The 25,306-nt window shown below is 46.2% G+C and overlaps 1 protein-coding gene across 7 annotated transcripts in view; it reads left to right on the forward strand.

Moving 5' to 3' along the window:
• LOC143942800 (NACHT, LRR and PYD domains-containing protein 3-like) overlaps nt 1–25,306 on the forward strand; it is a 415,453-nt gene that overhangs the window by 364,766 nt on the left and 25,381 nt on the right. For 6 of the 7 annotated variants that reach the window (XM_077464200.1, XM_077464197.1, XM_077464199.1 and 3 more), the window contains 2 exons: nt 4,360–4,524; nt 20,579–20,743. In XM_077464200.1, the coding sequence (XP_077320326.1) occupies nt 4,360–4,524; nt 20,579–20,743 (330 nt within the window). Of the gene's footprint in view, nt 1–4,359; nt 4,525–19,981; nt 20,113–20,578; nt 20,744–25,306 lie in introns of those variants that run through there. The other variant, XM_077464203.1, reaches the window with a different exon arrangement.

Consider the following 25,306-nt stretch of genomic DNA (forward strand, 5'->3'; position numbering starts at 1 on the left):
ACCCTCAAACTTATATCACCCGCCGGGTGATCAGGGGGTTAAACCTTTATTAGGTAATAAATGGCGGGTGCCCTGAAACAAAAAAAAAAAAACTAACCAACCAGCGTCACCTGTAACAGTTATATGGTGATCACTGGTGAAAGGGTTAACTAGGGGGCAATCAGGTGGCTTTATGCGGTAGTATATGGGGGTCCCTGACGCTTTAAAAAGCTGCGGCGAACCTAAATACTTACCTGCCTAACTAGCTTCACCTGTGACACTAATACAGCGATCAGAAAAACGATCGCTTATTAGTGACACTGGCGACGGGAGGTGATCACGGGGTTAAACCTTTATTGGGGGGTTAGGGGGGTACCCTAGAGCTAAAGGGGACTAACCCTAACTACCCTAACAGTTATTGCAGTCACAAATGACACCAATGCAATAATAAAAAATAATAATGCAATTGCTGTCCCTGTGACTGGGGGTGCAGGGGTGATTGGGGGGGGTGAAAGTGTGCCTGGCGTGTTCTACTGTGTAGTGTCGTGTTGGTGCAACTCACAGATCCTCTCTCCTCGGTGCCGGAACGAAAAAGATCGACACGAGGAGAGATTACATCACTTCCTCTGCCTGTGTTTACATTACAGGAGAGGAAGTGATGTAATACTGCCATTTCATTCGTCAGGAGCGATCGCGAGGGGGTGGCCATGAATGAATGGCCGCCCCCTCAACCCGGATCGGGGCCCCCCACCCGCGGGAAGGCAGGGACGTACATGTACGCCCATATGCCTGCCCGTGCCATTCTGTCGACGTACATCGTCGTGCGGCGGTCGGCAAGTGGTTAAAAAATGTCAGTTCCCTTGGCAGAAAAAAACTTTCATATAGAGAGTTTATTGTACAAAGTTTAGACGAGTTTAGGAGAGTTTTGCATTTTTTCTTCCCAGAAAGCTCCAATCAGAAACACGAAGCAGAAGAGTTTTTTTTCCTGCCTCTAAATGTTGAGGTCAAAATATGTCTGTAATCATCCCAATGTGTATGGAGACATAGAAGAACATGGAGCTGCTTCTACAGGCAGAGCACAAAACTCCTGTAGTAGTAGCAATTTTTTAAGCCAGTGTGCATGGAGCCTAAATATCCAATCCTGGACTGTTACACTATATTACCAAAAGTATTGAGACACCCACCTTTACACGCACATGAACTTTAATGGCATCCCAGTCTTTGTCCATAGGGTTCAATATTGAGTTGGCCCATCCTTTGCAGCTATAACAGCTTCAGCTCTTCTGGGAAGGCTGTCCGCAAAGTTTAGGAGTGTGTCTATGGGACTGTTTGACCATTCTTCCAGAAGTACATTTGTTAGGTCAGGCACTGATGTTGGATGAGAAGGCCTGGCTTGCAGCCTCTGCACTAACTCATCCCAAAGGTGTTCTATCAGGTTGAGGTCAGGACTCTGTGCAGGCTAGTCAAGTTCCTCCACCCCAAACTCACTCATCCATGTTTTTATGGACCTTGCCTTTGGCACTGGTGCGCAGTCATGTTGAAATAGGAAGGGGCCACCCCCAAACTGTTCCCACAAAGTTGGGAGCATGAACTTTTCAAAATTGTCTTGGTATGCTGACATCTTAAGAGTTCCCTTTACTGGAACTAAGGGGCCAAACCCAACCCCTGAAAAACAACCCCACACCATAATCCCCCTTCACCAAATGATTTTGGGCAGTGCACAAAGCAAGGTATATAAAGACATAGATGAGCGAGTTTGGGGTGGATCAACTTGACTAGTCTGCACAGAGTCCTGACCTCAACCCGATATAGAACACTTTTAGCATGAATTTGAGTGGAGACTGCAAGCCAGGCCTTCTCATCCAACATCAGTGCATGATCTCACAAATGCACTTCTGTAAGAATGGTCAAACATTCCCATGGATACACTCCTAAACTTTGTGGACGGCCTTCCCAGAAAAGATGAAGCTGTTATAGCTGCAAAGGGTGGGCCAACTCAATATTGAACCCTACGGACTAAAGGCTCATACACACTATATGAAAATCAGAAGTAAAATTTTGTCCAAATGATCTGCCGATTTTTGGATTGTTAGCATGGTGCTTTCGATAGCCCATTCAGATTTTTTGTCTGAGAAAGCTGGATGTGCAAACTATGAAATTTTTATTGTACGTGAACTCAGAAATGAAAGAATATATAACAATCTATTTAACACATTATATCACTTCTGAAGTTGTATTCTGTCGGATAATTTTCATATGGTGAGTAACCTCTTCACTTTCCATGAGACTAGCATGCTACAAAAAACAGACGAACAGTCATCAGAAAATCTGATGGTGTGTAGGAGGCTTAAGACTGGGATGCCATTAAAGTTCATGTGCTTGTAAAGGCAGGTGTCCCAATACTTTTGGTAATATAGTGTATGTCTAAACTACATAAATCAAATAATAATAATGAAGATGTATTTCGTCTCCCGGTTGTCTCTTTATATCACCAATATCAGACAGTTCTCTAAAGGTGGATATAAAAATTTTAAAAATGAAATATTTGCACTAAAAAACATGAACAACTTTGTGAAAATCTAATGAATGAAAACCAGCCGTCAGCAGAAAGTCTGATATAGAAGTACAAATAGTATAATATAATTCTATGTATAGAGCCCTACACTTAGTGACACAATGTGTGATGAGACAAATGAGAAATCTGCAACCTACAATGTGTCCGAATACCAACACTTCTAATGTAGATGTGATAACTCCACCAATAGTGATCAATAATAAAAAGTAAATCCGCTACAAAAATGCACTTTCATACATGTGAGGAAGGGCAGATCTCCTCCAACCTATTCACATCTACTTCAGTGTATAACATATAATGTGCAAAAATACAATATCACCCGAGGTGTCCAGACAATGGCCGCCATCACATTACATAGAAAGGAAAAAGCCTCCATGTCACTGCCTGGACTCCATCATACACGGCTGCAGTCCGGAGTGGTGTGTGCTCTGAGTTCTGTGTATACTCGTGTATATGATGGAAGTGTACAATCTGTGATTCTATATATATTTAAGGATTATGCACTATGGAGGCTTTTTCTTTTCCATGTAATGTGATGGCGGCCATTGTCTGGATACCTCGGGTGATATTGGAGATACTACCTGGAGGTCTGACATTCCGTGGCACAGTCTGTTCTCATCGGAAGCCGGCTTGAGCGGAGTGGTGCTGCTGGAAGGATATAAACAAGCGTGTCTGGGCCTTGCTTGTGGGGACAAACCTTTTGGTAAGTGACCTGTTTGCTCACTGGTGTGGTGGAGGTTGATTGAAGTTGCTGCAAAGAGGTCGCAATTGATCAGCATTGATTTAAACCATCTGGATGAATCTCTGGGACTTCTTATTCTGTTACTGCACAAGTCACTGTATGGTGATTGGACATGGAAGTAGTGGTGAATGGCTTGAAGAAAGTCCACTTTTTTTACCTTTAGAAATTTTCTCTTGCTGTTTTAAATTTTTTAAGATAACTTTGTTGCTCTTCATGTTTATTTATTTTTGCATATTATAAGTTATATAGATGGAAGCAGCTGTGAATAGTTTGCAGGAGATTTGCTTTTATTTACATGCATGAAAGTGTATTTTTGTAGTAAATGTAATTGTTATATCTGATCCCTATTGGTGGAATTATCACATCTAGTATAATATAGAATACTGCAGCACTAGTATATAACATTCACACAATATAAATGTGAAAATATAACAATAAAAGTGAGACTCCTCAACACAAAACTCCCTATAAGTGTATATATAACAATGGTATGGAGACTATTTCACTGATAACTAGTGAAGAGAATTTATAATCAGCATATATAAAATTAGTGCAGCAATATTAGTAGAAATTTTCAAAAAAGTCCAAATAAAGAACGGTAATAATAAAATCTTCTCCACACCATAAGATCAAATCCTCCACCATGATGTTCAAAGGAAATCCCAAAGTACAATGGTTTCATTTTTAGTCAATGAAGTTTCCGCAACATGAGTGAGACTTCTGTGACCATCAAAGTGAATCCCCACAACTGAATCCAAGACTTAGCAGAAGGTTGGAGGTGAAAGCCTAGAGGTCAGTGTGAGTGTGTATGGTCCAATCCCCATACAGGAATAATGAATGGATCACACCACCTCATCCACTTCTCAAGTCACATTTAGTAATTGGGATCCACAAAAAGAGAAATCCTCCAATAGTGTAGATGATCGATTGTGTTTTATAAAGTGATCTCATATTAATGATTCCAATAAAGAGAAATGAGTTCCATTCATGTAGAGAATAGTTACATTCATTCCTGGGGGAGAAAATCATTTTCTTCTGGTAACATTCTTCTCTTCTTCTACAGATTGCATAATAATCACCTGACAGACAGTTCCTGCCCCCACCTGGCATCTGGAATAAGAAATAACCAGACACTGAGGATACTGATCCTGTCTGGGAACTATCTGAAGGGTCCATATTTGAGGGATCTGATGGAAGCTCTGACAACAAGCCGGATAGAGGAATTACAGTGAGTATAACAGGACTGACTGAGACAATAATATTCTGGGACAGTTTTATATCTAAACCACATAAATAATATAGAAATATGAGAATGTCATCAAAATCCAACTTTAGACTCCATAAGGCTCCATGCACACTGGGCTTAAAAAATGTCACTGCCGGGCAGCTCCAGAACATGTGGAAGAATGTTCCCTCCGCTGCCCCACACCTGGTACAGGCAGGATCCCTCTGCCGATACAGTCTGTGCAACCGCTGTGGAGTATAATAAACCCTATGCAGAAACTTGGTCTGTATCACCTTATCTCTGGAGGAAATCACCAGGCCAAGACTATCCTGAAAGCAGTCATTCCAATCCTCTCTCTCCAAGGTGGGAATGTCCCTCTGCCAGGCCTCCCACAATTTCTCCATCTTAGGAGAATCTACACTGAGTAGCAAGACGTACAGGGATGAGAGAGGCTTGGAGAGCTGGTCCAGAGATAGTAGCTCCTCCACAGGATCCATAGATAGAGTCGTAGCTGCTGGCAGCTGTGCCCTGGCTGCATGTCTCAGTTGGTGGTAACAGAAATACATCCACCCGGGCAAATTAAATTTAGTGGCAAGTTCCCCATACGTCCGCAGGCTGCCCCCCGTGACAATGTCGCCCAACGTCCGCAACCCATGTCGCACCCACACCCTCGGGTCAGGGATCGTCCGAAAGTGCGGGAGGCTAGGGTTCTCCCATATTGGCTGTCGGGGGGACCAGACTGCGGGCTTAATGAACCGTCTCCTGGCCAACCCCCACACCCTGAGCATCGTTCTAGTCGGAAGCGGAAGCACCTGACGTGCCCCAGGGCCTTTGTATACTAAATTGGCAAGATCCTCCAAGAACCCACCCTAGCTGCTTCAATGCAGCTCGCAGCGTTCGTCCTAGAACGGGCAAACCACCAACGGACCGACACAAGGACCGCCGCCCAGTAATAGACCCTGAAGTTGGGTAGAGCCAACCCCCCACATCGCACAGGTAGACACAAAGTGGACCTTGCAATTCTGGGGGTAGATCCCCCCCCAATAAAGGAACCCACACAGCCATCCAGATCCGCAAAAAAGGCACCCGGGAGCAAAACGGGGGAGTTCCTAAAAAAATAGAGGAACCTGGGGAGGAACACCATTTTCAACAGGTTAATGCGACCTAGCAGATTCAAGGGAAGCTTCCCCCAGGAGGCACATCTAGCCTTCAGCTGAAGGAGGGCCGGTTTCAAGTTAAGGTCAAAGTAGTGTGTCGGATCCCTGCCCACCACTATCCCTAGATACTTGAATTCAGTTACCCACTGGAGTGGAGTGTCCGCTGCAGCCGCCCTTGACCCCGGGTCCAGAGGAAACAGGACGGATTTGGTCCAGTTTATTCTGACCCCAGAGAAACGTCCGAATACATTGAAAATTTCCAAGGCCGCCCGTAAGGAGGAATCCGCATCTCTCAAACAGAGCAGAGCATCATCGGCGTAGAGTGACACCTTCTCCTCAAGAGGGACGATTTTAAGTCCTTCCACCCCCGAGGAGGCCCTCAGGGCCACCGCCAAAGGTTCCAATGCCAGCGCAAATAACGACGGGGAGAGGGGACAGCCCTGTCGGGTGCCCCGCTGCAACCGAAACGCCTCCGATAGCCTGCCATTAATGCGCAGCCGTGCCCTCGGTCCGTTATAAAGCAGCTGCAGCCAACTCAGGAAATGGGGACCGAACCCATATCTACGGAGTACCTCCCACAGGTATCCCCATTCCACTGAGTCAAATGCCTTTTCGGCATCCAGGGAGGCAACGACCCTGGTCCCAGCGTTATCATGAGGGATAGTTAAGTTAAGGAAAAGGCGTCTCAGATTGATGTCGGTACCCTTACCGGGCATAAATCCCGTCTGGTCCACATGAACAAGGCTCTCCAGGACCTGTGCCAACCGATTCGCCATGATCTGTGCCAACAGTTTGGCATCGACATTTATCAAAGATATTGGGCGGTAAGACGCACAGTCTTCGGGATCCTTACCCGGCTTGGGCACCAACACCACGATCGCCTCTGACATGGATTCGGGGAGCAACCCCTTCTCCAGGGACTGGGCGAATAAAGAAACCAGTTTAGGGGCCACTAACTCCTGATAGGTAGCGTAAAATTCAACGGGGATACCATCTGCCCCGGGGGACTTCCCCACCTGCATTTGGGCCATTGCCATCTGTACCTCCTCCAACGATATGGCCTTCTCCAAACGATCTATCGCCTCTCGGGATAGAGCGGGAAGTTCCACCCCATCCAGAAAGGCCAGGAGAGCCGGGTCCTCATAATCCACCCTAGTAGAGTACAGGGTGCTATAATACTGCACAAATCGGTCCAGGATCCCTTCCGGGTCCGTGATAAGGGTCCCTCCCTCGCCCCTGACCCCACCAATATGAGCGCTGGTAGAGTGTCCCCGGGCCAACCACGAGAGCATCTTCCCATTTTTATCCCCATATTCAAAAAATTTTTGAGCAGTGCCCAGCATAGACTTCTTAGTCAGGTCTATCCTATGGAGCTCGACCGCCCGAAGTGCCCCTTGCCATTCCTGATATCTAAGGGGGGTGGGGTCCGCCACATGACAACTCTCCTTTTCCCTCAATACCCTCTCCAATTCCTCCAGCTGCTGCACAGACTGCGTACGACACTTGACAATTCTAGAAGTATATTCTCCCCTCAGCCAGCACTTGAACGCATCCCAGGCCACCCTGGGCTCCGCAGAGTCCGCATTCTCCAACCAGTAGTGACAGAGGGCTTCTGGCATATCCTCCTGAACCCCAACATCTGCTATCCAATACCCCGACAGCCTCCACAGTCCCCTCCGCAAAGGGAGCCCAAGAGAAACCCCAAGGAGGAGGGGAGCGTGGTCAGACACCCCCCTGGGCAGAATCCGCACATCCACCACCCGACGCAGCATAGCCTGCGAGACATACCCCAGATCTATGCGGGAAAAGGTGCGAAACGTGGCGGAATGACAGGTATACTCCCTGCCCGAGGGGTGAAAATGGCGCCAGACATCCACCAGACCAAAAGTATCAGCCCACCGTGTCAGACCCGGAGTCTCACGAGAGGGCCTGTGGAGTCTATCTAGCTCCGAGGACGGGGCCATATTATAATCCCCTATCAATATGACATTTTCTACTCCATACTTTATAACTAGGTTCATAATGGCAAACAGAAGGTCAGTATCTGCGGGGGGAGGCAGGTAAATACCCACCAGGACATACTCCACATTCGCAATAGTAGCATGCAAAATGAGAAACCTGCCCCCCGGATCCGTTTTCAACTCATGGAACTGGAACGCAAGGGATCTGTGAACAAGCACACTCACCCCCCTGGAATAACTCGAGTAGGTGGCATGGTAGTGTTGGCCAACCCACGCTCTCCTGAGGCCAAGCACTCGGGAGCCCATCAAATGCGTCTCCTGGAGGATACAAATATGTGGAGAGTATCTTTGTAGAAAGTTAAACACCAGTGAGCGCTTGACCGCAGAGTTCAGACCCCTCACGTTCCAGGATAGAACCGAGAATTCAGCCATATCTGATAACCATTGAAAATAAATGCCCGGATTCAGTCACATAGCCCCCTCCCCAAAGAGAAAACCATCCCGCCCCCGAGGGTGCCCCAGTGTCATGGAAGGGATGCCTAACACAGGCATCCAGCACAAAGTAAACAGATCAATGGGCTGCACTAAGGAATGAGGCTCGAAAGGTAAGTGAAGATATAAATATTTATTAAGGAAAAAGACACACGTGCAAACCAAACAAACACAGCAAACCATAAACAAGCAAGAACACAAATAATACACAGCAAACCATAAACAAGCAAGAGCACAAATAATACACAGCAAACCATAAACAAGCAAGAACACAAATAATACACAGCAAACCCCAAAACCCTAAACTAACTAACTATATACATGGAAAGGGAACACATATATAACAAGGCAGGGATGAGAGACAAGGGGAACAGGAGGCCAGGTGGAGGAAGCGGAAGTAAGGGGAGCCAAGGCAGGAATCAGGGGACAAGTCACAGGTATAGGGAACAGAGTCCAGGACAGGAAGCAAATCAGGAACAGGTCTCAGGTAACAGGTCAGGCAGGGACAAGGCTAGCAGGAAGGATTCTGAAGCAATGAGCCTCAGTGAAGGGCGGGCTTATATACTTCCAAGCCATACCACTTCAGGTGCAGCTGGATTATTAGAATGTCTGTTTGCTGGGAGACACCCGCTGGTGACCACCAGAACTGCAACCTTTGATGGCAAAAGAAACAGTGACACCAGCAGGCGATCCCAGCAACAACACCGTTCCTGACAGTTCCCCCCCCTAAGGAGTGGCCTCCGGACACTCCATTCTGCCCTTGACCTGACAGTGCATGTAAATGGGGAAAAGTCCAGAAAAGTCTCCCCTGTGATTGCTGACTTCTTTGCGCTCTCCGGCCAGAGTCTCTTAACCTACTGGGAGGCATGCCACCCAAGTCCGACAATGGAACATGTATCCCACCACCAGGGTCTGGAAGTTTAGATCTGGAAATAAAAACAGGCTGGGCAACTTGCTTCGGGTCATCGGGCTGGGCAGCAGGCTCCAGGTCATCAGGCTGGGCAGCAAGCATCGGGTCATCAGGCTGGGCAGTAGGCTTGGCAGCAAGCACCGGGTCATCAGGCTGGGCAGCAAACACCGGGTCATCAGGCTGGGCAGTATACTTGGCAGCAAGCACCGGGTCATCAGGTGGGGCAGCAAGCTCCAGGTCATCAGGCTGGGCAGTAGGCTTGGCAGAAAGCACCGGGTCACCAGGCTGGGCAGCAAACACTGGGTCATCAGCCTGGGCAGAAGGCTTGGCAGCGAGCTCCGGGTCATCGGGCTGGGCAGCGAGCTCCGGGTCATCGGGCTGGGCAGCGAGCTCCGGGTCATCGGGCTGGAAGGCCGGGACATCAGACTGCAAGGCATCGGACTGGAAGGCCGGGACATCAGACTGCAAGGCATCAGACTGGAAGGCCGGGACATCAGACTGCAAGGCATCAGACTGGAAGGCCGGGACATCAGACTGCAAGGCATCAGACTGGAAGGCCGGGACATCAGACTGCAAGGCATCAGACTGGAAGGCCGGGACATCAGACTGCAAGGCATCAGACTGGAAGGCCGGGACATCAGACTGCAAGGCATCAGACTGGAAGGCCGGGACATCAGACTGCAAGGCATCAGACTGGAAGGCCGGGACATCAGACTGCAAGGCATCAGACTGGAAGGCCGGGACATCAGACTGCAAGGCATCAGACTGGAAGGCCGGGACATCAGACTGCAAGGCATCAGACTGGAAGGCCGGGACATCAGACTGCAAGGCATCAGACTGGAAGGCCGGGACATCAGACTGCAAGGCATCAGACTGGAAGGCCGGGACATCAGACTGCAAGGCATCAGACTGGAAGGCCGGGACATCAGACTGCAAGGCATCAGACTGGAAGGCCGGGACATCAGACTGCAAGGCATCAGACTGGAAGGCCGGGACATCAGACTGCAAGGCATCAGACTGGAAGGCCGGGACATCAGACTGCAAGGCATCAGACTGCAAGGCATCAGACTGCAAGGCATCAGACTGCAAGGCCGGGACATCAGACTGCAAGGCATCAGACTGCAAGGCCGGGACATCAGACTGCAAGGCATCAGACTGCAAGGCCGGGACATCAGACTGCAAGGCATCAGACTGCAAGGCCGGGACATCAGACTGCAAGGCATCAGACTGCAAGGCCGGGACATCAGACTGCAAGGCATCAGACTGCAAGGCCGGGACATCAGACTGCAAGGCATCAGACTGCAAGGCCGGGACATCAGACTGCAAGGCATCAGACTGCAAGGCCGGGACATCAGACTGCAAGGCATCAGACTGCAAGGCCGGGACATCAGACTGCAAGGCATCAGACTGCAAGGCCGGGACATCAGACTGCAAGGCCGGGACATCAGACTGCAAGGCCGGGACATCAGACTGCAAGGCATCAGACTGCAAGGCCGGGACATCAGACTGCAAGGCATCAGACTGGAAGGCCGGGACATCAGACTGCAAGGCATCAGACTGGAAGGCCGGGACATCAGACTGCAAGGCATCAGACTGGAAGGCCGGGACATCAGACTGCAAGGCATCAGACTGGAAGGCCGGGACATCAGACTGCAAGGCATCAGACTGGAAGGCCGGGACATCAGACTGCAAGGCATCAGACTGGAAGGCCGGGACATCAGACTGGAAGGCCGGGACATCAGACTGCAAGGCATCAGACTGCAAGGCCGGGACATCAGACTGCAAGGCCGGGACATCAGACTGCAAGGCCGGGACAACAGACTGCAAGGCCGGGACAACAGACTGCAAGGCATCAGACTGGAAGGCCGGGACATCAGACTGCAAGGCATCAGACTGGAAGGCCGGGACATCAGACTGCAAGGCCGGGACATCAGACTGCAAGGCCGGGACATCAGACTGCAAGGCCGGGACATCAGACTGCAAGGCCGGGACATCAGACTGCAAGGCATCAGACTGGAAGGCCGGGACATCAGACTGGAAGGCCGGGACATCAGACTGGAAGGCCGGGACATCAGACTGGAAGGCCGGGACATCAGACTGGAAGGCATCAGGCTGGAAGGCCGGGATATCAGACTGCAAGGCATCAGGCTGGAAGGCCGGGACATCAGACTGCAAGGCCGGGACATCAGACTGCAAGGCCGGGACATCAGACTGCAAGGCCGGGACATCAGACTGCAAGGCCGGGACATCAGACTGCAAGGCCGGGACATCAGACTGCAAGGCCGGGACATCAGGCTGCAAGGCCGGGACATCAGGCTGCAAGGCCGGGACATCAGGCTGCAAGGCCGGGACATCAGGCTGCAAGGCACCAGACTGGAAGGCCGGGACATCAGACTGCAAGGCCGGGGCATCAGACTGGAAGGCCGGGGCAGCAGGCTGGAAGGCGTCAGGCTGGAAGGCCGGGGCAGCAGGCTGGAAGGCGTCAGGCTGGAAGGCATCAGGCTGGAAGGCATCAGGCTGGAAGGCCGGGGCAGCAGGCTGGAAGGCGTCAGCAGGCTGAAAGACGTCAGCAGGCTGGAAGGCCGGGGCAGCAGGCTGGAAGGCGTCAGGCTGAAAGGCCGGGGCAGCAGGCTGGAAGGCGTCAGGCTGGAAGGCCGGGGCAGCAGGCTGGAAAACAGGCAGAGACACTGGCACAACAGGCTGAACAGCAGGCATTGGAACATCAGGCGTGGAGGCAGAAGTGGGTGATGACAGAATGGTATGGGTTGGGAAAAACTTCAGTTTCTTTTTGGTTTTAGCAACTGAAGATTTGTATGTGGGTACAGGGCTGTAGGTAGTGGATGCAGCTGGTAAGAGTGAAGAGTGGAAGGATGGTAAAACAGAGGGAGCAGATCTTGAGGGGAGATTCAATGGAACTGATGAAGGCAGCTGAGAAGTAGCAGAGGGGTTAAAGGCTGGGTAGGTACAGCAGGAGGAAACAGGGTACTGGTACTTCATTGGTAGCAGGGTGTATTGATCAGAAATTGTGGTTGTTGGGGGTAATAGAGAGGAAGATATCCCAGCAGGCTGGTATCTGGACACAGAAATGGGTGGTTGGGAGCTGACAGAAGCTGAGTACAACAAGCTTGACCAGGCCTGTAATAATGGTTGCACAAAATCTGGTTTGCACACGGTTTGTCTGACCAGAGACTGCACTGAATCAATACATGCTGCAAGCACCTGTTGAGGACAAGCTGAGTATTGCTCAAAGAAAAAGGCCGAGTCATCTTCCAACAGCCACACCAAAGACTCTACCTGAGCTGCACTAAAAGGGGGTGTATAGTCATCACCTCCACTAGAGGCATCAGACAGGGCCAACTCTGTACAGATCCGAATCAATGGCTGCACGTCCTCAAACAGAAAACTGCCCCGATCGACAAAAACATGGGCTACACGGATACATTCCAGCAGTTACTCTCTAGTGTATTCACCTAATGTCTGATGACAAAAATCTCTGTCATCTGTTGCCAGAAGCGAAAGATACAGGATATCTTCCAGATGCATTTTTCTTGGCAATAGCAAGTATCCAGATCCTATTCCCAAGTGCAGCCGATCTGTTAGTATGGCTTCAGAATTCTGTCATGGAAGGGATGCCTAACACAGGCATCCAGCACAAAGTAAACAGATGAATGGGCTGCACTAAAGGAATGAGGCTCGAAAGGTAAGTTAAAATATAAATATTTATTAAGGAAAAAGGCACACGTGCAAACCAAACACAGCAAACCATAAACAAACAAGAACACAAATAATACACAGCAAACCATAAACAAGCAAGAACACAAATAATACACAGCAAACCCCTAAACTAACTAACTAACTATATATATACACATGGAAAGGGAACACATATATAACAAGGCAGGGATGAGAGACAAGGGGAACAGGAGGCCAGGTGGAGGAAGCGGAAGTAAGGGGAGCCAAGGCAGGAATCAGGGGACAAGTCACAGGTATAGGGAACAGAGTCCAGGACAGGAAGCAAATCAGGAACAGGTCTCAGGTAACAGGTCAGGCAGGGACAAGGCTAGCAGGAAGGATTCTGAAGCAATGAGCCTCAGTGAAGGGCGGGCTTATATACTTCCAAGCCATACCACTTCAGGTGCAGCTGGATTATTAGAATGTCTGTTTGCTGGGAGACACCCGCTGGTGACCACCAGAACTGCAACCTTTGATGGCAAAAGAAACAGTGACACCAGCAGGCGATCCCAGCAACAACACCGTTCCTGACACCCAGTACTAGCATACATGTAGGCGGCAAGGCCCTCCAGACTAATAACGGTGAACCCTAAGACCATAATCCACCCCCCATAGTAGGATTGTACATGTGTCAACATACCGTGAAAAAAATCAAACATAGAACCCAAACTTAAACCGAACCAAAACTGATCAGCAACGGCCGACCTCCCCCACACCCACACCGCAAAACCCCAACAGTGGAGTCCCGCATAGATCCCCAAACTTAACCACAAAATAACCCTTAAGGCTCCGTGAGCAACTTACTCAGGTAGGCGTGCACCAGACCGTCAGGAGGACGCAGCCCCCCCCTCACCTCATACACACAAGGGGGAGACCACTATCCCTACCTGCCACCAGCGCTATAACCCCCCCTTAAGAGTTGCTAGAGCACAAAAGACATAGCAATTAAAATGCACCCATCTATCACACACATCACAGTCCCGAGCAGTGGAGTCCCCTCAATCCTGTAGGATGAACCAAGCGCGATAGGCCCACTCCAACAGTCCATCGGATCCCAGCCGGGCGGAGGTGAAGGTAAGGGACACCACAACAGTACCCCCCCCCCCCCTCGGCTCAGGGAAAAATGGAGAAAAAAGAAAAAGAAACAAAAACACAAAAAGATCCGCAAATGAGGAAGAAAGTGCAGAGCCACCTCAGCAGACTCATCAGCCAGGAGTAAGTTATCATGATAGTCAGCCAGGTAGTGTCTCCAGCCAAGAAGCAGCATCTCTGGGATTAGTAAAGAATCGGACAGTCTCACCGTCCACCACACGCAGTTTCGCCGGAAAGAGGATGCTGTACTTGATCCCTTTAGCCCTCATGGAAGCCTTGACCGCATCGAAGGACCTTCGCTGTTTCTGAGTCTCCATGGTATAATCAGGAAAAAACAGCAGCCTAGAATTCTGGTATTTGACCTCCTTCATCAGCCTCGCCGCTCTGAGCACCTCATCCCGGTCCCTGAAGTTCATCAAGCGCAGAATCAGGGTGCGCGGGGGGCTCCCCGCCGGACCTCTCTGCGGAGGGAGCACATGGAGTTTAATGCCATCCCAGTCTTTGGCTGTAGGGTTCAATATTGAGTTGGCCCATCCTTTGCAGCTATAACAGCGTCAACTCTTCTGGGAAGGCTGTCCGCAAAGTTTAGGAGTGTGTCTATGGGACTGTTTGACCATTCTTCCAGAAGCACAATTGTTAGGTCAGGCACTGATGTTGGGAAGGCCTGGCTTGCAGTCTCCGCACTAACTCATCCCAAAGGTGTTCTATCGGATTGAAGTCAGGACTTTGTGCAGGCTAGTCAAGTTCCTCCACCCCAAACTCACTCATCCATGTTTTTATGGACCTTGCTTTGGGCCCTGGTGCGCAGTCATGTTGGAATAGGAAGGGGCCATCCCCAAACTGTTCCCACAAAGTTGGGAGCATGAAATTTTCCAAAATGTCTTTGTATGCTGACATCTTAAGAGTTCCCTTCACTGGAACTAAGGGGCCAAGCCCAACCCCTGAAAAACAACCCCACACCATAATCCCTCTTCACCAAATGATTTGGGGCAGTGCACAAAGCAAGGTATATATGACGTCCCAGTGACGAAACGCGTAGGGCGTGGCTTATCGAACACACACTTCCAACACAGACGGCGTGGAAGCCGAACGGAACGCTCGCAGCAGCCGAGCGGAACGCTCGCAGCAGCCGAACGGAACGCTCGCAGCAGCTTCCTTACTTCTTATACAGCAACCCTTTATGCCATTACCTATATCTAAAATTGTGAGTAGTTTTAAGTATTTGTTTAATAAATTGATTTATACGGTATCACACTATGGATGGTCCTCTCTTTTAACATATACATACTGTGGCACACTCCACCTGGAAATAACGAGGGATCTCCAGCAGCCCACTAGAAGCAAGCCAGAGAGCGACACAGTGGCTCATACTGTGAAGGCTGATCCTCCCCGGATGGGGTTATTTTTCTGGTGAGAGTACAACCTAGAAGTGTCCACAATGCATGAAGAATAGAGTTGGATCTATCACATCCCCTCCTTTTATCCACGGAAAAAACCCCATTAATTGCACTGCACCAGAGACTTCTTGCTCTTTTTTACATTTTATATTTTTATAATTTTTGGACATATATTTAACATTTTTATTTCTATTTTCATTTTTACCCTTTTTCTTGGTTTTTTTTTTTTTTTTTTTTTCACTCCCAATTTCTTGGCATGTTCCACTTGATGTACTGACATCTATCACATATTTATTGTGTATTTTATTATTGCATGCATATATTTTACCGTCACATTTGTGCACTTTAAATTTTATAGTTTGGTTAATTCTGCGTTTATATTTCATATTTGTCACTAATATATTAAGTAGTCCTAGCACTAGCACCTTACATGTTCTGGGTATTTATATGTTTTAGACATTAAGAAGTGATCACTAATTTATGTCTTACATTGCACATAATTTTATTCTATAGCCAGCAAGCTGGCAAATATCTATTACTGTGGCAAATATTTCTATTTATACATTTTCCAATCTTTACTTATATATATTTCATACTAGAACAGCACATTGCACATTGTCACTTATATATCAGGTTGAAGTAACACTTTTAATTTATTACACCATTAAGTCCCTGGAGACATACTTTCACATATAGGTATAGCGCCAGATCTATTCATAGCAACCCCCAATTTAACATTCCCCACCCTACCAGGTGGATACTAATAGAGGCAGCTCCTACCTATTTTATTTTATTTTATTTTATATTTACATATAAGCTCCATAGCGCAACCTACCACCCCTGTTCCTATATAAAGACATAGATGAGCGAGTTTGGGGTGGAGGAACTTGACTGGTCTGCACGGAGTCCTGACTTCAACCCGATATAGAGCACCTTTAGCATCAATTTGAGTGGAGACTGCGAGCCAGGCCTTCTCATCCAACATCAGTGCATGATCTCACAAATGTACTTCTGTAAGAATGGTCAAACATTCCCATAGATACACTCCTAAACCTTGTGGACAGCCTTCCCAGAAAAGATGAAGCTGTGATAGCTGCAAAGGGTGGGCCAACTCACCATTGAACCATACGGACTAAAGGCCCATACACACTATATGAAAATCAGTAGTAAAATTTTGTCCAAACGATGATGACAATTTTTGGATCATTAGTATTGTGCTTTCGATAGCCGATTCTGATTTTTTTTTTGTATGAGAAAGCTGGATTTGCAAACTATAACATTTTTATCGTACGTGAACTCAGAAACGAAAGAATACATACAAAACTATTCAACACATTACATCACTTCTGAGGTTGTATTCTGTCAGATGAGAATTTTCGTATGGCGAGTAACCTCTTCACTTTCCATGGGATGCCAGTAAAGTTCATGTGCTTGTAAAGTCAGACGTCCCAATACTTTTGGTAATATAGTGTATGTCTAAACTACATGAATCAAATAATAATAATAATGGAGATATAAACAATAAACAAATGATATACAAGAAAATAAGAAAGAGTATACCTAGACCAAAAAGAGGGTACCCTGATGAAGTCACGTGATGTGATGTCACGCGTAGGGACGGGAAGGAAGCTGACCGTGGATGCACTTGCTGCTGATTACTAGAAAAAGGCTTTTTTTTCTATCTATTAATGTGTGAGTACCCTGTGTATGAAAATTTTAATAAATGCTATTTGTGAAATACTACACTATGGTATTGCCTCTCTTTTAATCTATTGGGTCCTCTGGAGCAATAAGAATACAATTTAAAGGAGAAGGTGACCGAATTTACCAGGAGAGAAGACATACAACGAAATCTATATACCTCTATGCGAATCCCTCCTTGCTATAGGTAAGGGGCCACTGCCCACTAAAGTGTGATCACAGCGGGATTAAGCACTGGGAGATCCACACCTCAGTTTAATTTACACGAGTTTGCACAAAGCACTTGCACTTAAAGGAGACTGTTGTTTATTTATGGACTTGAATATTTATATCTTTTTCTTTTTGATGGATTTCAATATGTATATTTAATCTATAGAGCCCGGATTCATTCTGATATAACGTATGTTACAGCCGGCTCTGTAGTGCGTTTACTACTATATATATATTGTTTGTTTATTCTATATATATTTTTTGTTTATTCTAAAGTTTATTCCCATGTGATCAGGAGAGGGTACCCTCTTTTTGGTCTAGGTATACTCTTTCTTATTTTCTTGTATATTATTTGTTTATTATTAGGATGGTTCACTTATATCACCTCTGGAGAGTGTTTACTTATTTGCACATTTATAAGATGCACTTGGCACTTTATGATCAATTCACTGTTTTTGGCTTTGCACTCAATTGAAGCAGTTGTGTTTCCATGGAGGTTTTCAATTGACTCTGTAGTGCGTTTACTTTTTTTTTTGCATTTTCTCTGCAAAATAGTAATTTTCTAAGAGACTGTTTTTAGTTACTTACCTTTATTCACTTGATTTTCATTTATTTGGATTCTATCACCTCTGTGGTGTGTTTATTTTATTTTATTTAATGTAGCACTTTGCACTTTTTGATATTATTCAGTAGACATTTATATATATATATATTTTTTATATTACACTATTGATTTATGTAACTAGGCATTATACTTATCACCCTCGGAGGGTTATTTAATAGAGGGGCAGCGCAATACCAACATATCTTTAATAATGGCGATATATTTCATCTCCTGGTTGTCTCGTTATATCACCAATACCAGACAGTTCTCTAAAGCTGGATATAAAAATGTAAAAATGAAATATTTGCACCAAAAAACATGAACAACTTTGTGAAAATCTAATGAATGAAAACCAGCCGCCAACAGGAAGTCTGATATAGAAGTACAAATAGTATAATATAATTCTATGTATAGAGCCCTACACTTAGTGACAAAATGTGTGATGAGACAAATGAGAAATCTGCAACCTACAATGTGTCCGAATACCAACACTTCTAATGTAGATGTGATAACTCCACCAATAGTGATCAATAATAACAATTAAATTCACTACAAAAAAACACTTTCATACATGTGGGGAAGGGCAGATCTCCTCCAACCTATTCACAGCTACTTCAGTCTATATATCATATAATGTGCAAAAATACAATATCACCCGAGGTGTCCAGACAATGGCCACCATCACATTACATAGAAAGGAAAAAGCCTCCATGTCACTGCCTGGACTCCATCATACACGGCTGCAGTCCGGAGCGGTGTGTGCTCTGAGTTCTGTGTATACTCGTGTATATGATGGAAGTGTACAATCTGTGATTCTATATATATTTAAGGATTATGCACTATGAGGCTTTTTCTTTTCCATGTAATGTGATTGCGGCCATTGTCTGGATACCTCGGGTGATATTGGAGATACTACCTGGAGGTCTGACATTCCGTGGCACAGTCTGTTCTCATCGGAAGCTGGCTTAAGCGGAGTGGCGCTGCTGGAAGGATATAAACAAGCGTGTCTGGGCCTTGCTTGTGGGGACAAACCTTTTGGTAAGTGACCTGTTTGCTCACAGGTGTGGGGGAGGTTGATTGAAGTTGCTGCAAAGAGGTGGAAGATGATCAGCATTGATTTAAACCATCTGGATGAATCCCTGGGACTTCTTATTTCTGTTACTGCACAAGTCACTGTATGGTGAATGGAGATGGAAGTAGTGGTGAACGGGTTGTAGGAAATCTACCCTTTCACCTTTATAAACTTTCTCTTGATGTTTGCAATTTTTTTAAGATAACTCTCATAGCTCTTCATGTATATTTATTTTTGCATATTATATGTTAATAGATTGAAGTAGCTGTGAATAGGTTGCAGGAGGTCTGCCTTTGTTTACATTTATGAAAGTGTATTTTTGTAGTGAATGGAATTGTTATATCTGATCCCTATTGGTGGAATTATCACATCTAGTATAATATAGAAGACTGCAGCACTAGTATATAACATTCACACAATATAAATGTAGAAAAAATATAACAATAAATGTGAGACTCCTCATCACAAAACTCCCTATAAGTGTATATATAACAATGGTATGGAGACTATTTCACTGATAACTAATGAAGAAAATTTATAATCAGCATATATAAAATTAGTGCAGCAATATTAGTACAAATTTTCAAAAAAGGTCCAAATAAAGAACGGTAATAATAAAATCTTCTCCACAACATAAGATCAAATCCTCCACCATGATGTTCAAAGGAAATCCCAAAGTACAATTGTCATAAGATGCGCATGGGCAAGGCACTCTGGCGCACAGTTATGCGCAATAGGAATGCGCTAAAGCGCACGAGCGCACACACAGGATGTGACCCCTCGCTGACCTATAAAGGAAGTGAGGTCATCCAAACACACTGCTGGTTCGTCTTCAGCTTCCTGTGATTCCCACATCTGCTCTTGTGATCTGTATTACCCGTTGTGACCCGGATTGCCTCATTGACCTCGCTGATCTTCTCCTGACCTGACCTCTGGCTTGACCTTGGACTCCCGCTTTCTGAACGTTTTTGACCCTCAGCCTGCATCTGGACTTACCTGCTATCTCCTTGTTCGACCCCTGGCTTGTCTTTGGATTATCCTTCTGTCTCAACATTCCTGGTACTTGTTGTCTTCTGATCTGGACTGTGTTTGACCCCTGGCCTGCCTCCTGGATTCTGCCTTTGCCTTACAGACTTGCTACCATTGCTACTGGACCTTCCCACAGGACATCACCTTTCAGCTCTGCTCAAGCTACCTGCTGATCTACTAGCAAGTGACTGTCCTACTGATAGCTTGTGCCTCTTAGTGCAACCACCCTCTGTGCCACCTTCAGGTGTGGTCTGCGCTGAGTCACAACAGCGGCCACTCTCAGCATCTTGGCCTCGGTGAGTACATTTATATGATAACAATGGTGTCAATGAAGTTTCCACAACATGAGTGAGACTTCTGTGACCATCAAAGTGAATCCCCACAACTGAATCCAAGACTTAGCAGAAGGTTGGAGGTGAAAACCTAGAGGTCAGTGTGAGTGTGTATGGTCCAATCCCCATACAGGAATAATGAATGGATCACACCACCTCATCCACTTCTCATGTCACATTTAGTAATTGGGGTCCACAAAAAGAGAAATCCTCCAATAGTGTAGATGATCGATCGTGTTTTATAAAGTGATCTCATATTAATGATTCCAATAAAGATAAATGAGTTCCATTCATGTAGAGAATAGTTACATTCATTCCTGGGGGAGAAATTCATTTTCTTCTGGTAACATTCTTCTCTTCTTCTACAGATTGTCCTGTAATGACCTGACAGACAGTTCCTGCCCCCACCTGGCATCTGGAATAAGAAATAACCAGACACTGAGGACACTGAACCTGCATGGGAACAATCTGGAGGGTCCTCATTTCAGGTATCTGATGAAAGCTCTGACAACAAGCCGGATAGAGGAATTACAGTGAGTATAACAGGACTGACTGAGACAATAATATTCTGGGACAGTTTTATATCTAAACCACATAAATAATATAGAAATATGAGAATGTCATCAAATTCCATCTTTAGGCTCCATAAGGCTCCAAACACACTGGGCTTAAAAAAATGTCAGTTCCCTTGGCAGAAAAAAACTTTCATATAGAGAATTTATTGTACAAAGTTTAGATGAGTTTAGAAGAGTTTTGCATTTTCTCCCAGAAAGCTCCAATCAGAAACACGAAGCAGAAGAGTTTTTTTTTCCTGCCTCTAAATGTTGAGGTCAAAATATGTCTGTAATCGCCCCAATGTGTATGGAGACATAGGAGAACATGGAGCTGCTTCTGCAGGCAGAACACAAAACTCCTGTAGTAGCAGCAATTATTATTTTTTTTTAATCCAGTGTGTATGGAGCCAAAATATCCAATCCTGGACTGTTGCACTGTATTACCAAAAGTATTGGGACACCCGCCTTTACACGCACATGAACTTTAATGTCATCCCAGTCTTTGTCCATAGGGTTCAATATTGAGTTGGCCCATCCTTTGCAGCTATAACAGCTTCAACTCTTCTGGGAAAGGCTGTTCGCAAAGTTTAGGAGTGTGTCTATGGGACTGTTTGACCATTCTTCCAGAAGCACATTTTTTAGGCTGGGCACTGATGTTGGGTGAGAAGGCCTGGCTTGCAGCCTCTGCACCAACTCATCCCAAAGGTGTTCTATTAGGTTGAGGTCAGGACTCTGTGCAGGCTAGTCAAGTTCATCCACCCCAAACTCATTTATCCATGTTTTTATGGAGCTTGCCTTTGGCACTGGTGGGCAGTCATGTTGAAATAGGAAGGGGACACCCCCAAACTGTTCCCACAAAGTTAGGAGCATGACATTTTCCAAATTGTCTTGGTATGCTGACATCTTAAGAGTTCCCTTTACTGGAACTAAGGGGCCAAGCCCAACCAAAATACAGGGCACTCATCAGGAAGAAAAATGCTGGATGGTTTAATAGCTCCCTCTCTGTACTAAAGCAAGAACGCAGAAGAGCGGAAAGAGCATGGAGAAGAAATCCCACCGAGGAAAACCTATTTAACTACAAAGGTCTGATATTATCAGAAAGCAATCTTCAAAGCCAAAAAGGACCACTTCTCATATACACTCTCAACGGCCGCAAACCAACCACGGGAACTGTTTAAACTGGTTAATCAATCAATGAATCCGGTGTGCCTAGAACCCCCAGAAAGCGAATCCCAGGATTACTGTGACAAACTGTCGGATTTTTTCATCGATAAAGTCAAAACCATCAGGGAAACAATTTGTCAGAAGAAAACATCCAACCTCAGCCAGCAAAACATAAAGAGGATGTCTGCACCAACATACCGCAACCGCCAAAATTTTCACTATTCCCAATTACCGTAGACACCGCAAAAAACATCATTAAAGCGGAGGTCCACCCTAAAATGCCGCTCGTCGGAATCCCTCCCCCCTCCGGCGCCACAATTGGCACCTTTCAGGGGGGAGGGGGGTGCAGTTACCTGGATAATCCAGGTAACTGCACCCACCTCCGGGCTAGCTCTCTGCGGAAAGGGGCGTACGTTACGCCCCTTTCCGCAAGCGCCCGCCCCCTTCAGCAAGTGCCCCGCTGCCTGCTGGGAAACACACAGTTCCCAGCGGCTCGCGCATGCGCAGTAGGGAACCGGGAAATGAAGCCGAAAGTCTCCATTTCCTGATTCCCATACCCAAGATGGCGGCGGCAGGACCCGACAGACGACCTAGCGATCGGCTTCGGGTGCCGACATCGCGGGCGCGCTGGACAGGTAAGTGTCACTATTTTAAAAGTCAGCAGCTGCAGTATTTGTAGCTGCTGGCTTTTAAAAAAAAAAAAAAAACGCGGAGTCCCGGTGGACTCCCGCTTTAATAAACTGCGTGACAGTACCTCACCTATTGACATCATCCCCACAAAACTACTGAAAGAATGCTCCGACATCGTGGCTCCAACCATAACCCACCTCATAAACCGATCATTCCACGAAGGGATTGTTCCCAGCATCCTCAAACAAGGCATCGTCAAACCTCTACTCAAGAAACCAAACCTGGACCCTCAGGATCCAAACAACCGTAGGCCGATTACAAGCCTCAACACCATTTCTAAGATCATGGAGAAAGCTGTAGTACATCAGCTACATCTTCACCTGGATACTCACAAACTCCTGGACCCGCTGCAATCAGGCTTCCGCCCGGGTCATGGAACAGAAACAGCTCTCCTCAAGATTTGGGATGACGCCCTCGAAGCAGCAGATGACGGAGAGCCATGTCTCCTCGTACTGCTAGACCTAAGTGCAGCGTTTGATACAGTAGATCACAATACTCTACTCGTGCGCCTCACAGAAGTAGCCGGAGTCCAAGACATAGATCTCCAATGGTTCGTGTCCTTCCTAGGAAATCGGTCACAGACAGTGAAACTAGGAAAATTCCTCTCCGAAACTCGGGCAGTCACCTGCGGAGTCCCTCAAGGCTCTCCGTTGTCACCCGTTCTCTTCAACATTTACATTAGCCCACTCCTTCAAATCATCAGATGCTCAGATCTCTGCTTCCACTCTTACGCTGACGACACGCAACTTTATTTCCGGATCAATGGAAAAAAAGATCACCAACAACAACTTGAAAACTGCCTCAAATCAATAGAGGACTGGATGACCACCAACTCCCTCCAGCTGAACCAATCAAAGACAGAGCTTCTTATCTTACACCCAAATCATAAGCCCGCAACCAAAACCTCCTGGTCTCCACCAACCATCTTTGGGCAGACTATCTCCCCAAAGACCAAAGCGAAGAGTGTCGGGGTTATTTTAGATGCACAAATGTCAATGGATGCGCAAATAGGATCTGTAGTCAGTGGATCTCACCATCTGCTGCGCATGCTTCGCAGACTCATCCCTTTTATCCCAAAGAATGACAAAGCAGTGGTAGTTGGAACAATCATTAATTCACGACTGGACTACGCAAACTCGCTTTACATAGGATTACCACAATATCAACTTGCGCGATTACAACTGATCCAAAACACGGCGGCAAGGCTGATAACAGGAAAAAAAACCTGGGAATCCATTTCTCCTTCACTGAGGAGCTTACATTGACTAACCATAAAAAATCGGATCACATTCAAGACCCTTTGCCTCACCCACAAATGCGTGCATAGAGAAGCTCCGCAATACCTAATGGAGAAAATAAATCATTACACACCAAACCGCAGTCTTCGATCAGCCAACAAAAACCTCCTCCTCGTGCCCAAAGCCCGGTATAAATCCAAGGGGGATCGGAGATTCGCTGTCCAAGGGCCTCGGCTATGGAATGCTCTACCAATTAACATCCGCCTGGAAGAAAATCACCTGGCTTTTAGGAAAAAACTCAAGACCTTCCTCTTTTAGCAGATGATCAAAGCTCGCCACAGCGCCTAGAGGCGATTCAGTTCGCATTGTGCGCTATACAAGTATTTCATTCATTCATTCAACCCCTGAAAAACAACCCCACACCATACTCCCCCTTCACCAAATGATTTGGGGCAGTGTACAAAGCAAGGTCTTTAAAGACATAGTTGAGAGAGTTTGGGGTGGAGGAACTTGACTGGTCTGCACAGAGTCCTGACCTCAACCCGATATAGAACACCTTTAGCATGAATTTGAGTGGAGAATGCAAGCCAGGCCTTCTCATCCAACATCAGTGCATGATCTCACAAATGCACTTCTGTAAGAATGGTCAAACATTCCCATAGATACACTCCTAAACCTTGTGGCCGGCCTTCCCAGAAAAGAAGAAGCTGTTATAGCTGCAAAGGGTGGGCCAACTCAATATTGAACCCTACGGACTAAAGGCCCATACACACGATACGAAAATCTGAAGTAAAATTTGGGCAAAACGATCTGACGATTTTTGGATCGTTAATATTGTGCTTTTGATAGCCGATTTAGATTTTTGTTTGAGAAAGCTGGATGTGCAGAGTATAATTTTTTTATCGTACGTGAACTCAGAAATGAAAGAATACATACAAAACTATTCAACACATTACATCACTTCTGAAGTTGTATTCTGTCGGATAATTTTCGTATGGTGAGTAACCTCTTCACTTTCCATATGACACTAGCATGTCACAAAAAACAGACGAACGGTCATCAGAAAATCTGATGGTGTGTACGAGGCTTAAGACTGGGATGCCAGTAATGTTAGGTGTCCCAATACTTTTGGTAATATAGTGTATGTCTAAACTACATAAATCAAATAATAATAATGGCAATATATTTAATCTCCTGGTTGTCTCTTTATATCACCAATATCAGACAGTTCTCTAAAGCTGGATATAAAAAAATTTAAAAACAAAATATCTGCACTAAAAACATGAACAACTTTGTGAAAATCTAATGAATGAAAACCAGCCGCCAGCAGGAAGTCTGATATAGAAGTACAAATAGTATAATATAATTCTATGTATAGAGCTCTACACTTAGTGACACAATGTGTGATGAGACAAATGAGAAATCTGCAACCTACAATGTGTCCGAATAC

The sequence above is a fragment of the Lithobates pipiens genome, unplaced genomic scaffold, assembly GCF_037356315.1.
Source record: "Lithobates pipiens isolate NorthernLeopardFrog02 unplaced genomic scaffold, aLitPip1_a1.2 Scaffold_30, whole genome shotgun sequence".
Taxonomy (NCBI): domain Eukaryota; kingdom Metazoa; phylum Chordata; class Amphibia; order Anura; family Ranidae; genus Lithobates; species Lithobates pipiens.